This window comes from Loxodonta africana, chromosome 10, assembly GCF_030014295.1.
Source record: "Loxodonta africana isolate mLoxAfr1 chromosome 10, mLoxAfr1.hap2, whole genome shotgun sequence".
NCBI lineage: Eukaryota > Metazoa > Chordata > Mammalia > Proboscidea > Elephantidae > Loxodonta > Loxodonta africana.
This window is the reverse complement of record NC_087351.1, coordinates 73,492,971-73,509,082: the sequence shown is the minus strand read 5'-3', so window position 1 is coordinate 73,509,082 and position 16,112 is coordinate 73,492,971. Positions and strand designations below refer to the sequence as shown.

The following is a 16,112-nucleotide window of genomic DNA, read 5'->3' as shown; positions in this document are numbered from 1 at the left end:
CTAGATTGGGAGATCCAGGTTCCTGTCAAGTATCTGGAAGGTTTTCTTGTAGAAAATGGCTTGCATTTTTTTTTTTTTTTTTTCCTGTTCTCTCTCTTAAAGGCAGTCCAGGACTGAATGGAAGCTACTGGGAGACACGTTTGAGTCAATAAAAAAGAGAAACTTCCAATAGCCGCAGGTACTTAAGAAGGGAGGAAATTAGCTCCCCTTTGCCTGAAGTTGTTTAAGCACAGAAAAAAGTGACCAGTTAGCAGGATGTTGGCTATTAAAAGTTTTGGAAGAGGAGGGGTATATGACTTTGAGCTCCCTTCCAACTCTGAGATCTTAGAATTGTATTAATAGGCCACAAGGCACGCAAATTTTGATGGAAGTGCCAAGAATGGTGTAGAAGAGTGGTCATTTATGTGAAAGAGAAGGTTTGGATGGGTATTCTGGAGGTTGGGAGGAGTAATGCCAAGAGAGCAAGGAGATGGAAAAGGCCAATCAGTCAAACTTCCCCCTTCCATTGAGTGCACTACACACAGCCTGCTGGAGCCTCAACCACCAGTGACATTCTCCAGGGCTTGTGGCAGTTTGCCTGTCAGGTCTTACCTACTTCTCTTTGCAAATGAACCCAGAAATTCATCATGTATGACATTTTTATCCAAACAGTAACTAGGTGCTTACACCAATTTACATTTCTACTTAGGAAGTTTATTCAAGAGTAAAATGTGGCACTTATAAGACAAAGGAAAAAATTCTACTTTCTGGCACTTGGTGCAAAGTCTATTAAAAGGCAGACTACAACACCGTACTCCGCTCTGCTATTTCTCCAGCCAGTCTTAAGTACTGGGATCCAGGAGAAGGATTTGAAAAATATAGCTTCAAGACTAATAATATACAAGCCTCAATGATCCAAAAGAATGACAATGCCTGGATCTAATCCTTGGCTGTTCTCTCCAGTCAGTCCACTCTGTGTTCACCTCTGGCACATACTGTTCTCCATAAAGGCGTGGAGGTCAAGGGAACTTAGTACCTTCGTCGATTCAAAAGGATATTACTGAGGTGGGATCGCAGAGTTCCACAGCATACTATGTGACCTTGAGTAAGTTATTTTACTTCCCAGAGCCTCAAGTTCCCTTAACTGTAAAACAAGGATAGCATCATTTACCTTGTAGAGCTGTCAAAAGAAGTAAAAATTAAATAAGCAAAACATCCTAAAACCTAGTACCTGGTACAAGATACATGTGGCTCAACACATGTGTCTATTATTCTGTATCACAGAATCAAAGCAAGAGCGCCACTCTCTCCAGCCCACCGGCCTCTTTGCACCCTTGGCCATGTCCAGCACATGCCTCTCAGGGGCTCTGCCCTTGACATTTCTTCTGGCCATAATGCTCTTCCCCAGATATCTATATATAGTTTTCTTCCTCACCTCCTTAGGTCTTGACTCAAATGTCCTCTTATCAGGAAAGCCTTTCTTAATCCTCCATGTAAAATAGTAAAACCATTCTCCCCTTACCTAGTTTTTCTTCATAGATTTATAATCTCAACATTCAACATATTTATTTATTTTTCCCACTATCTGCACTATGAGCCCTGGGGGCGTAGTGGTTAAGAGCCACGGCTGATGACCAAATGTCAGCAGTTTGAACCCACAGCTTGAGTTTTCTTTATTCTTCTTTGACTCTCTCAAAGGGCCTGACACAATGCTTTGCCTGGGGAGACATTTCATAAACAGTTGTTGAACTTCCCAATAGAATCACTTTTTACAAATAGAAGTGTTCATTTGATATATAAAGTTCAACGGACTATTTTTTTGTTGCTTAGCAAATAAATGCAAGATTGCCTTTGATTAAAATCAAGCAATAGGTTGCTCGGTCAGTTCAGTGGGGAGAAGAGCAAAGCTGCTGGTCTGATTTAATTAGCCAGTGAAAGTCATTAACACATTTATCAATTAGTTCCAAATAGCCATAGCCTTTGTTGATACAAAGGTCAAACACTGCTGTAGTATGCCAAGATCAGTACTCTGACTTAACAGATGAAGTACAGAAAAACAATCAAAGGGTTTCAGGGCATAAGCTTCTGTCTGCCATTAAGCTGAATCCTTTGAGAAACTGCATTACTGACATTAAGCCATCAGGATATTTACCCCATTGATGGTCTGAAAAGGTTGCTGGATCTTTCCTCAAAGTAATAACCAATAATTTGCTTCAACACTCAAAGAGGTAAAATCAAAGTAAGTTCAACTACTTCTCCCAAACACAAGAGATGCAGCTGAAGTTTAAGCGAAACACAAGAGTACAGTCTTCAAATTTGACAATCTCTCCCACATGCTCCAGGCTTCCTAAGAAACCTATCTCAAGAGTTTATGATAAATACATGCTGAGTATATTAAGCACTAAAAACCAAAAAAAACCTGTTGCCGTCAAGTTGATCCCGACTCATAGAGACCCTACAGAACAGAGTAGAACTGCCCCACAGAGTTTCCAAGGAGCGCCTGGTGGATTCAAACTGCCAACATTTTGGTTAGCAGTCGTAGCACTATATTAAGCACAGATAACATCAAAATATTGCTAAAATATTAAGAAAATTATTTTCTTTAAAAGAAAAGCACAGTCAGATTTAGTTTACTATAAAGAGATTGATGTCAGAAGGTTGATTTTCACAAGCTAAAGCTCTAATTTCTCTGAAGAATTCCCTATTCCAGAAGAAACATCTTGAGGGCAACTTCAGATCAAGCCTATGCTACAAAGGAAACCAAACTCAGCTGACAGCATGAATGTAAAGAATAACCGCTTTTATTGATATGTCATTTTTCAAAGAGCTTTTTATATTTTCACTTTCATGTGATCTGAGCTTCACCAACAGCCTACAGGGAAGCTGTGTCGATGGTAGCCCATTGTACACATAGACAACAAGCTCAGAGCCTTCAGTGACCTGCCCAAGTCCCCAGAAGCAACATGGAGCAGGGCTGTGGCTAGCACCCAGGTCTTCTGAAATCCAGCACTCTTTTAGTAGAAAGAATGAACGCTCCCTGTGTCTCAACAAACTTACTTTAAAATGAGTTACCCTCTTCTATTCTTCTAGAGCACTACATTGTTAATGGAACTGCACTTTGGGGACACTTTCTGTAAATAATGCAGTATCTCAGTTGATTTTTTTTTTTTTTTTAACCCTGGAGGCAATTTTAGGCAGATTTCCAACAGGGCCTGGTTCCCCAGAGTTCTGTCCTTGGCTTACTGCTCCATATAAGTCAGTCTTGTTGGGAGATCTCATCCAGTCCTGTGATCTGAACTAACAGCTGTGTGCTTCCAAGTACTTGGTTCTAGCCCATTCTCTTCATCAGGGTTCAGATTCATGTCCACCTGCCCGCTGAGCTTCTCCACTGAAATATGTCTCAAGTGCCTGACATATAATGTGTTTAAAACTCACCATCTTCTTCTTCTACCTAGACCTCCTCCTGGGCTCATGATCCCTCCTAGCTAATGGCACCATCATCCATTCACACACCTAGCTAAACACCTGGGAATACTCTCTGGTTTTTCCTTCATCCCCTGGACATACCCAGTCACTAAGCCCTGTCTGTACTCTTAAGCTCATGCCTATCTCTTTACCCTTACCATCACTGTCTTAGTTTAGGTCCTCCTTATCTTCCTACCTGGAATGCTGCAACAGCCCCAAATTGAACCACACCCCACCATACACCCCTCACCTACCTTGAATGCAAAATATAAATCTGGTCACGTCATGCAACCTGCCAAAAAGCCTTGAAAGACTCTCCTTTATCTGCTACATAAAGCCCAAACTCCCTGGCATGGCATTTGTGTTTGACATTATTCCTCCAAATAACTATTCTCCTTCTTCCTCCTTAATAACGGACCTTGTATTTTAGCTAGAATGTGGCTACCTGTAATATTGCACTAGTCTCCACAGCAGCAAGGTGCAGTTATACAGCTAGGTTGTGGCCAATTCTATTTAAAAGTACTGTGTGAAATTTCAGGAAGGGTTCTCCTTAAAGGGAACTGACTCAGCTGGGAGGGGCACCCTTTTTACTGCCTGGAACTGGAATATAGAGATGACGCCTGGAGCTTTAACAACCACATTAGACCATGAAGTGACCTTGAATATGACAAAATAGAAATGATAGAAGTCTGAGTCCCAGACAACTTCATGGACCTTCCATGGCAGACAATTTCATGGCCCTTCTACCTCTAGACTTTTTCTTTTAATATGAGAGAGAGTGGTTTAAGCCACTGTCATTTTGTGTTTCTTGAAAAGATGGGCAACTCTGCCAAATCCTACATGATACAGAAGTCAAACATCTCCAGAGTGCTAAGTCTTTCATAGGTTGCTTTCTGCCAGCCCCTCTACCCTTATCTTCTACCATTCCTCCAACGTTAGGCTCCAGTACTATTAAAATTCTTATAGTTCTGCCCCACCATTCTCCCTTGCCTCCATATTCACCATGAACTTTCATATTTCTGTTTTTGCTTGCCCTTCGACCTGAAAACCCTTATCTTTGTTCAGCTTGGGACTTTTCACACTCAGCTCAGGCATCACCTCCTCCAGGAAGTTTGCCTGAACCTCCATTTTGGGCTAAGTGACAATTCTCTGTTCCTATAGTACTCTGGAAGTACTCTAATCTTGGAAGCTGTCTGTCATTACAGAAAGAGTTTCAAAGGCCAGATATCGCACCTGCTCATTTTGTGACTATACCTCCTAACACAATGCCTGGGACAAAGCAGGAGCTCACTAAATATGTTCGGAACACAACTGGATTTTCCTTATTGAAATGGAAAGAACAGTATCTAACACCTAAAGAGGTCTTGATTAGCTTGTCATGCTGGCAGTAAATTGAAGATTGAAACACAATTTTTCTAAAGGTGAACTATTTTTTTTTTTTCTGGAGATGAAAAACAAATTGCAGATGAGCCATCTTAAAAGAATATCCATTATGAGAAACAGTTTACTGTTTTGATGTTTGAGATTTGATTCCCTCATCCATAAAAGAGACCTTGGCATTAGATGATCTTTGAGGTCTCATTTGGTTCTAAAATTTTATAGTTCCATTTTTGAATATAAACACATACAACTGTACACAAGGGACTGTGAATGGCTCCTCCAGGGATTGGCAACATGGCCAGCCTAACTTTTAAATAACTTATTTACAAGAAATGGCCATTAAAATCTTTTTTTTTTTTTTTTGCTTTAGATGAAGGTTTACAGAGCAAATTAGTTTCTCAATAAACAATCACATATCGTTTTGTGACACCGGTTGCCAACCCCACAATATGTCAACACTCTCACCTTCTTGACCTTGGGGTCCCCATTTCCATTCATCCAGCTTCCTTGTTCCCTCTTGCCTTCTTGGTCTTGCCCCCAAGCTGGTGAGCCCATTCAGTCTCATATACATGGTTGAGGTACTTGTATTACTGTTTGTTTTATGGGCCTGTCTAATCTTTGGCTGAAAGGTGAATGTCAGGAGTGACTTCAGTACTGAGTTAAAAGGGTACTCAGGGTGCCCAATAAAAATCTTGAAATCATCATATGAAAATGAACACACTGGAATAATGAAATGTGGGAAGATATCCCCCCCTGGAGTCCAGCCGCATTGGCTTTTTTTAGAAGCCCTTGAACTTACCATGCTCCCTCCTTGTACCAGGCCTATCATTTGCAGTTCCCTTTGCCTAGAATGATCTTTTCTGCCTGCTTTCATCTCTCTCTGACCAGGTCGGATCATCCAATTAGAGGTTCTCATTCATTGCAATGCATTCCTCTCCTTCGTACCACGGGTCATAGCTACAATTTTCTATTAGGATGATCATTTGATTGATGTCTTTTCCCCACACTAGACCGTACCCTCCACAAGGGAACAATTTTGTTTTTGTTCATTATCGTATTTCTAACCCGTGGCAGAGAGCTGGTGCTCAATAAACATTTATTAGATGACCTCTGAAGGCTTTGCAAAGGAGCAAAAAAGTGTCTGATGAGTTTCACTGTGGGAAAAGAGAAGGCTGCATTTGGGGAAATGTCGAGGTATTCCAATAAGCTACAAAGCTGTAAGCTCTCTACTACATCCTTCAAAAAGGACCTTAGAAGTCAGTGATGGAACTAGGACACTGGCCACTCTCTGGTGACAATGAAAGGGCAGGAACTGAGTGAGACCACCATTTGATAGAGCAATGTATGGCAAAGAAAATCATAGCTAAGAGGAGAGGAAAACTTGAACCTGATTAAAAAGTCTGGAGTCCTTGTAACAGTCCTGGATGGGGGCTCACTGGCAAAAACTGATATGAAAATTATTAAAGTATTGAAAATCCCCATGGCTGGCAAATCCAAAAGAAATGAGGACTTTATAAAAATAACAAATTACAATTTTTAGCTGTCTGCAGCAAGCAGATCAAGAAAGAGCAGACCTACTGGTACTTCTTGGAGAAGGAATTATGTTATCAAAAACAATGGGAAAACAGGGCTACTAAATTGGCTTTCATATTCTCTATCAAAAAGATGATGAATGTAATTAATGTCACTGAACTCTACATGTGAAGACTGTAGAAACGGCTAATGTTCTGTTACCTATCTACTTCTTGTTGTTACTTATTATCAAATTGATTCTGACTCATGGCAATTCAGAATAGAATTGCTCCATAGGGCTTTCAAGGCTGTGACCTTTCGGAAGCAGATCACCAGGCCTGTCTTCCATTGCACCTCTGGGTAGGTCTGAACAGCTAACCTTTTGGCTAGTAGTTAAGAACTTAATTGTTTGAGCCACCCAGGGCCTCTTCCTATATACTTACTGCAATAAAAATAAAAGACTACTTTTCTCATTAGAATGGGTAGAATAAATATAAGTACGGAGTTGAATTCCTACATAGATGAGTCAACAGTAAGAACCCAGGCTCAAATGAAAGACATTCAGGGACTCTGAAGTCTGCTGATGAGAAATACTGAGGAGTAAGTTTTTTTTTTTTTTTTTTTAAGAGAGGTCTTGGATATGGGAATCAGGCAAATGCTGCCACAATTTTCAAAAAGGGGAAGAGGTAGATATTAGACAGCAACGACGCAAGAGTGTAACATCCATCATTGGCCCAATACACAAATTAATTTGGAAAAAGATGATACATTAATCCTTAGACAAGGAAGCAATGCTCACCAGAAGCGACCTTTCCATGGGCTCCCCAAGCAAAGCTATTCATACCAGCTAACTTCAAATAACACAGGTACCTGGAGTCTCTCAGACAGCCTTGAGAAACAAGAGTCAGATGATAGTAGAGAACAGCACATTCACACAGATCCAACAACTGTGCCCAAAGACTATCTTAACAACAACAAAAAAAACTTAACAGATCTTATTTATAGTGGAGCAAGATTACTAATCATTTCAAATTCTGAATTAAAAAAAAAAAGTCAAATTAGGTAGAGATTTTTCTCTCAAAGTGAGGAAATATCAAAGGTGATTTACTTTAAAAGTTAATGTGCTACATAAGCATATGAATACAAGACAATATGTCAGGTTTGGGATTGAGCCTCTGTGGGGCAAAAGCTTACTATCTGTGAACCAGTTCTACGTCTGGAAAATGATATCGTGAAATACCACAGTAAGCACTTGGAGCTTTAGGAGTAAACTCTATTACTGTGCACCCAGCATGCCAAGAATTGCATAAGACACAAAGTGGTTAGACTCTTGAATTGAGAAGTATGTGTTGAAATGAGCTGTGTGTTCAAGTATACCGTGGCAAAAAGGAACCAAAGTTTAAACGGTGCCCTTCTATAAACTTTTCTTCACCCAAGGTATTTTGGATACATTCTATGCTTTGTGAAAAACAAATCAATTTGTGTTCACGTTACAAGTTTGGGGTTGAAAAGTCAATGATGGCTGAATTTCCCTTTAATACAGCTTATGAAACTTGATAGAAAATCGTGCCTGCAATGCCCGTGGGCAGGTAAACGGCATTACATGCCCGTTTGTCTGCCTAACTTTTCTGTAAGGCTTGACTCAGGGAAAAAGTCAGTGCCAACTGTAAATTATTCATGAGCACTATCTGCACTCCCCATCAGCCAACAAGTTCAGGACAAAGGAATGAATAGTCTTCATTTTCCTTAGAGAAGTTGCCTCATTGCCTGCCTATTTCCCAGCCCACTCTTCTTGGTCTCTGGGCCGTGGCAAGCTCCCAACCTTCCACCCAAAGGCAAGGGGGCAGACCCTTCTCCTGCTGTATCTCCAGGGGATCCAGTTGTTCCTCCAAGAAACAGTAAATGCACCTGAGAATCAGAGTCAAAAACAACTTGAAAAGCATATAAATGTAACTGGCCCATCTCTTCTCACAGAAGTCAGCTAATGGAGAAAAGAAACTCATGTCAGAGGAAGCCTAAGGCACCAAGCTCTTCTAAAGTTCTATTTGATTGACAATGTCTTGCAGGTGGTACTATCTTTGTAACTTGCAAGAAAAGAAACACTCCCCTTGTCCTCACCAGATAAAACCTCAAACCAACAGACAACAACTCTCTCTGGGCAGGCGAGAGGAGTCTTCTAGGTAGTTCATTTTAACTCTGATAAAGGCTATCCAAAGACCTGCGTGGTAAACCTGGCCCTCTGACACTCCTAGTTTCTAACTGGGCCCCCTGTATCAAATCTGCACCACTCTGTGACCTAAATGTGCCTTTACTGTGTGTGAATTCCAAGGACTTGGCTTTCAAAAGCTTATCCTCAAGAGTCTGCTCCTAGGCCAGTACTCTGCATGGAATTAAATTATCCTGTGGAAATAAATCCACAGGATAAAAATAACATTTCAATCTATCTTAATTAAATGTATTCCCTTCAAAGTCAACCACACCAGGTATAGCCTGAATATGGGATTCAGCTCGAAGAGTAAACTAAAATCAATTCTCAGAATTGAGTCCCAGACACCAAGAATTGAAATAAATCTTCTTAAGATGTAGGCTGATACCACTTCACAAAAAAACTATCAGGTTATGCAGTGTCTGTCCTCCATATCTCAAGACAAATGAAACAAGTGATCTGAAAGGTGGTAATATCCAATACTGGAAAGCAAGCTTCCTGCTTCGCATCATTGCAGAATGTTGTCTAATGGACCAAGTAAAGCCTTTCAATGTTCAGGAAAACCTGAGTTTAGACATTACTGCTTTTCCTCACTCGGACTCATTTTCATGAATTAAAGCTGTCCTATCCCCAAAATGGCATCCCCAGATGGTGCAAATGGTTAAGCGCTTCATTGCTAACCAAGAGCTTGGTGGTTCAAGTCCACCCAGAGATGCCTTTGAAGAAAGGCCTGGTGATCTACTTCTGAAAAATCAGCCATTGAAAACCCTATGGAGTACAGTTCTACTCTGACACACGCGGTGCTGCCCTGAGTCAGAAATGACTTGATGGTGAATGTTTCTTCCCTTTTTTTTTTTTTTAATCCCCAAAAGAGGAATAAGAAGTTGACTCTTTAGTGCTCCTCTACGCCTTCAAGTTTCTCCTTAGGAGACAGTGTAGTCCAGTGGCTAAAAACATAGCTTGAATTCTAGCTTCACTACCAGTTAGTAGTGTGGTGATTAAGCCTTTCTAAGGCTCAGTTACCCACCTAAACAGTGAGAATAATATTCTTGTTATATGATAATGTTTTTAGGTGAATTAAAGGAGAAATGCAGAGAAAGTGTTGGGCCTATAGCATGTGCTCCGTTTAGCTCTTGTTGCTGCTGCTAATGTTATTATTGTGATTTACAACAGGAGTCCCTTACTCAGTAGTGAAATCATTGATCTTAAAAACTAAATGTGGGAAAGGCTCTCTTTGGGTAAGTAGAACAGAGGTGGATGGATAAGCCAGGGAGAGGAGAACAAAGGAGAAGCCCACTGCCCAGAATCTGATATCACCACCAGGAAGGACATCATGAGACTGCACCATCCACCAATCACATGCTAGGAAAATGTCAGGATAGGAAACATCCCTTGGAGAGAGCTACCAGGAGAATACCATAAACTGGTAAAGAAAGCTCAAAGCACAGGCCATCTACAGCATCCTGCAGCAACCCACAGTTAAGAATGAATGGAAGCTCCTGATTACTTTCCAGCAGCTGACTCCCACTGCTGATTACCCATGCCTGGTTCCTGGCTCTGTACCTCCCTCCCTACCTCACAGGGCCCTTGGTCTGTGATAAAGGAGCTACACCTAGTTGAAGTTTCAGGGTTCTGCACTGAGAATTAACTAGAAGAAATCTCTGTAGACTGCCTCTTACTACACCTCCTTTGCTTTCCCACTTCCTTCTGGCACTGTCTACTAGTCCTGTTGCATTCTTACTATTCTCACTCTTCTCTTCCTATTCCAACTCCCACAGTACTTAAGAATATTCACTCTTTTAAAGGCTCTCCTATATTTTAATAATGATGACAATACTGTCACGAGCTCACAAAAGGAACAGCATTTAGTAAGGTTAATAAATAGGAAATTTCAATCATGAAATTCTTTACTTTGGCATTCATCAATATATAAAAGAGAATTTTTCTTAAAGGAAAGCAACGACTGTTATCTCAAGAGAAAAAAAAAGTGTATGTGGCAACTAAATTATAATGTGATTTAAAGAGTAGGAGGATATTGGCAATAAGAAAAAAGGAAGGAAAATTTAAGAATAAAATTTAATAGTCCATCATTCACTGTCACATTTCTCACCTTCTCTCTGATGAATGTTTCATCTGGTACCTGTTGAATCCAGAGATCTAACAACATCCACCAGACTTTGAGCCTATTTGAAGTATGGCATATCATGATCAAAAGATTTGGGTGTCGTGAAATGGAATCAAGTCATTTTGGGGGGTTACAAGTGACAATCTCAAGTAGGACACTGTTTATTGACAGTTTTCTTAGCTCCTTGACTGGTGAACTGTACCTTATCTGACCTCAATTCTTGTTCGTTACACCAACTTAGAGCAATGATAGGGGGCAGTGGTGATTCAATGGGAGGGTTCTTGCTTCCATGCAGGAGACCCCGGTTCCATTCCCAGCCAATGTGCCTCACGCACAGCTACCGCCTGTCTGTCAGTGGAGGCCTGCATGTTGCTATGATGCTGAACAGGGTTTCAGTGGAACTTCCAGACTAAGTCAGACTAAAAAGAAAGGTCTGATGACCAACTTCCAAAAATCAGTTATGGTCCAATCCATAACTTATCATAGGAATGGTACAAAACCCAGCAGCATTTGGTTCCACTGTGCATGCGGCCACCGTGAATCAGGGGCTGACTCAATGGCAGCTAACAACAGAGCAATGGTTCCCCGTGCTTTTCTTTTTAGGTATGGATTCTTAAAACTACATGGATCCACGATTAACTGATTCACTTCAAATGTTAAAACAACAATGTGTGCAGCACCGCAGGACTTGGCATGTAATCACAGCTTCAGCAAACCCCAGCTTAACAAACTCATGAACAGTCTCTTCCAAACCTCTCAAGCCTATCTGACAAATACCAAATGGGGCAAGTTTCAGTTTGAAGACAGTATTCACTGCTATGCTTTTCATTTAGTCTAACTGAACACTTAGGACCTTTGAGAATTTAATATCAAAAGTTTTAAATTGACTATCACGAGGAAGGAAACCCACGTGGCATAGTAGTTAACTGCTACAGTTGCTAACCTAAAGGTCAGCAGTTCAAATCCACCCGGCGCTCCTTGGAAACTCTATGGGGCAGTTCTACTCTGTTCTATAGGGTCGCTATGAGTTGGAATCGACTCAACGGCAACGGGTTTTATCATGAGGAATGGCAGGATGGATCAAGCAAAAAGAGGAGGCAGGGGATGAATTATGTTGGTGGAGGGCGTTCAGCAACCAAAACTCACCTATAGATGATTCCTTTCTCATGTAAGAACATGAGCGCTGAAATGATTTCTGCAGCATAGAAACGAGCTCGGGCTTCATCAAAGCGACGAGACTTCTGGATGTGGAACATCAGGTCGCCCCCATTCACAAACTCCATTACAAAAAACAGACGATCCTGGATACAAACACAAGACAGAATCTAATATAGCGCAGCATCAACCTAGAGTTCTCCTGGAATTATATTACCTCGGGATGAGGAGACTGCCGAGTGGAGGTACTCAATGAAAGATCGTGACAGCGAATCAGAGTGCAGCATGATGGGTCCGGTGGGATTAGATCCCTTAGGTGATGGTAACACCTGGATTTCCTTTAGGTAATTCCACACGGCCTTGAATTTCTACATTAAATAAAAAGTACAGAAGGCACTGGAATCCTTTGGTTCTAGTTCGGGCTCTGCACCTTAAAGGTCATACAATTTTGAGCTTTCTGGGTGATCAAAATGGTTAACATGCTTGGTTGCTAAAAGCTGGAGGTTTGAGTCCACCCAGGAGTGCCTTGGAAGAAAGGCCTGTTGATCACTTTGGAAAAATCAGCCACTGAAAATCCTATGAAGCACAGTTTTACTCTGACATACATGGACTTGAGGACAACTTAATTTTGAGCTTAACTTTGGATGTTCATTATCAGTGAAGTGGGAATGACAAGGCTATCCCTACCCAAATTCTGGGGCCACTGGATGAAAAACAGACAAGAAGTTGTACATGAAAGTGTTTCATAAACTGTAAGAGAGCAACACAAATGGGTAGGTAAATGCCTTTCATCTGGAACATGCAGGCTTTATCAGAGAAAGTACAAGGTATCTAACAGATGCGTTAACCCTCACAAGAGGGCGGAGAAGAAACACAGGAAAAGGAAAACCCTTTAGACAAAGTAGCCAAAAAGAAGTCTGATGATAGCCTCAACAGCAGAAACTCCATCCAGTCCACCAAAAGATTCCTGAGCCCACCTGTCAGGAGTGGGAACTGAGAGGAGAGAGGTGCAGTCTCAACCTGTGGGTGACATGGACTCTTCAAAAAGTCATCTTCTCTTCACAGTGTGGTTAAGACCTAAGCAAGTGATGTGAATAAAGTGCTGTGGAAATTAAGACTGCTTACTGAAAGGGATGCCATTGAGATTAACAGGGTAAAACCCCTTGTTTCAGGGACCGCTAAGATCAGTGGATTTTCTCACTCTCTCTCACAAACATTTATGAAGTCTCTGGAGAGCCAGGTGCTGGGGACCGAACAGAGAGAAAACAGACACAGATTCTACTCATATGGAGTCTTGTGTGGGAAACACATCATTAAAAAATAAATAAAGTGAAATAAACAAGCACGTTTACAAAAGCTGGTAAATCCTATGAAGAGAAAGTAAAGGAAGCAATGACATCTGGCCACCTGCTGCCAGTGGGCTTGGGGAGGTCTCTGAGTAAGTGACACATGAGCCAAGGACTGTAGCATGAGTGTAATCCATTCAGGAACACTGATTATCCTTTTTTTTGGGCGGGGGGGGGGAAGGTATTTTGTGAGGAAACTGGTATTTTACCAAATGCTGTGCTTACACAAAAAATAGCTTTGTGGTTTTAAATGCCACCAACTTTGCTGGGATATTGCCACACAACCACAGCCGAACGACAGACAGTAGAAAGCGATTGCATCACTGGCTTCATCGAGCAGATCCCTACAGAAGACAGTAAAACGTATGACTGACTACCCCCTACTTTAATACTGTAATTAGAAAAAAAAAATCCCATGTATTTACTAAACGGCTCTTTCTGCTAATGAGACACAAAAATTTAAAAGCAGAGAGCGAATAATAAGAGTCACACACACAAAAAACAAAACAAAATCTCTTCATATATTCAGATGGCATTGGTCAATATAAGCTAACAGAGAAAACACAGATACATACATACATACATAGGGAAACCCTGGTAGCATAGTGGTTAAGAGCTACAGCTGTTAACCAAAAGGCTGGCAGTTCAAATCCACCAGGTGCTCCTTGGAAACTGTATGGGGCAGTTCTACTCTGTTCTATAGGGTCGCTATGAATCGGAATCAACTACACGGCAATGGGTTTGGTTTGGTTTTATACATACATACATACACATTAAAAAAAAAAAACCCATTGCCATTGAGTTGATTCCGACTTGTAGGGACCCCACAGGGTTTCCAAGGCTGTAAATCTCTACGAAAGCAGACCATCACATCTTTCTCCCGTGGAGACACTGGTGGTTTTGAACTGCTGACCTTTTGGTGAGCAGCCAATTGCTTTAACCACTGCACCACCAGGGCTCCATACCTATATACACATATGTATGTATGAGTCGGAATAGAATTGACAGCAGTGGGTTTATGTATATATGTATATATACATATATATGTTATAGATAACATTGTGAAGGATGGGAATTCCAGAACACTTAATCGTGCTCATGAGGAACCTGTATGTAGATCAATAGTCAGTCATTCAAACAGAACAAGGGGATGCTGATTGGTTTAAAGTCAGGAAAGGCATGCATAAGGGTTGTATCCTCTTACCATGCTTATTCAATCTGTATGCTGAGCAAATAAGCCAAGAAGCTGGACTATATCAAGAAGAACAGGGCATTGGGATTGAAGGAAGACTGATTAACAATCTGTGATATGCAGATGACACAACCTTGCTCCCTGGAAGTGAAGAGGACTTGAAGCACTTATTGATAAAGATCAAAGACTACAGCCTTCAGTATGGATTACACCTCAACATAAAGAAAACAAAAACCCTCACAACTGGACCATTAAGCAACATCATGATAAATGGAGAAAAGATTGAAGTTGTCAAGGATTTCATTTTACTTGGATCCACAATCAACGCCCGTGGAAACAGCAGTCAAGAAATGAAATGACGCACTGCATTGGGCAAATCTGCTGCAAAAGACCTCTTTAAGGTGTTAAAAAGCAAAGATGTCACCTTGAAGACTTAGGTGTGCCTGACCCAAGCCATGGTGTTTTTAGTCATCTCATGCATGTGAAGGCTGGGCAATGAATAAGGGAGACTGAAGAAGAAAATAATGCTGTTGAATTATGGTGGTGGTGAAGAATGCTGAATACACTATGGACTGCCTAAAGAATGAACAAATCTGTCTTGGAAGAAGTACAGCCAGAATGCTCCTTAGAAGCAAGGATATACATATGTGTACATATGTATATACAGGTACATGTGTGTATATATATTAATAAATATATATATACATACACACACACACAAACACATGGCAAGCTGTATGCCTAAGCTAACCAGTTAACCAGCCACCAATGAAAAGTTGACTCCAACTCATGGCGACCACAAGTGTTTGTCAGGGTAGGACTGTGCTCTATAGGGTTTTCGATGGCTGATTTTTCAGAAGTAAATTGCCAGGGCTTTCTCCCGAGTGAGGTGCCTCTGGGTGGGCTCAAGTCTTCCATTTCCGCTTAGCAGTCGTGCATTAATCTTGTACACCAGTCAGGAATTCCTAGAAAAACAAAATAAAACCAAACCCGTTGCCGTTGAGTCAATTCCGACTCATAGCGATCCTATAGGACAGAGTAGAACTGCCCCAAATGGTTTCCAAGGAGTGCCTGCTGGACTTGAACTGCCAACCTTTGGTTAGCAGCTGTAGCTCTTAACCACTACGCCACCGGGGACTCCTAGTGGCCTTCATTTGAGTCTGATTGACCAGGGGAGAGGCAGGGTTGGGCGGGATGAGCTTTCATGAGCACCAGCTACCGGGCATTTTCTACCTGGGAAGGACTGAGGTGGAACAATCAGGATAGCAAGGGAAGGTGGGGGCGGGGGGGGGGGAGGAAGAGGAGGATAAATGCAAGCTGAGGCTGCATCTCCATAGGAAGCAAGAGGTTAGCCTAGTGCTCTGCTCAACTGTAGGGGTGACCATGGCGGTGCCTGATGAAGAGTAAGGTAGAAAAGCCACCCCAAACCATCTCTGGCAAACATGTCAGTCCTTATACATTTTTAACCCAGCCTGTGCACTTTATCTTGGGTGTGACTGACAGTAAAAGTGAGTTCTAATTGCTCTAAATACATGGTTCCTGGAACTGGGTCAGTATTCCTGCTGTTATTTAGGTTGCTGTAAGCCAGGGTTCCTGGCAAGAATTTCTAAGGCAACAGGCATCAAGGAGATAAGAGAATTTCAAGGGAAATTTCATCCATTTATAGTTCACAAAAAAATCATTCTCAGAGCCAGACCCTGGCTAACCTCCAGAACTGGGAGGAGGAAACACTGCCCTGCAGTCTCGCTCCTC

General features: G+C 41.5%; 1 protein-coding gene across 2 annotated transcripts in view; it reads right to left on the bottom strand.

Annotated features, from left to right (window-relative positions):
- The window catches only part of PRKCH (protein kinase C eta), a 277,251-nt gene that overhangs the window by 64,863 nt on the left and 196,276 nt on the right, over nt 1–16,112 (bottom strand). For both annotated transcript variants that reach the window (XM_064292561.1, XM_064292562.1), the window contains exon 10: nt 11,814–11,968. In XM_064292561.1, the coding sequence (XP_064148631.1) occupies nt 11,814–11,968 (155 nt within the window). The remainder of the gene's footprint in view (nt 1–11,813; nt 11,969–16,112) is intronic.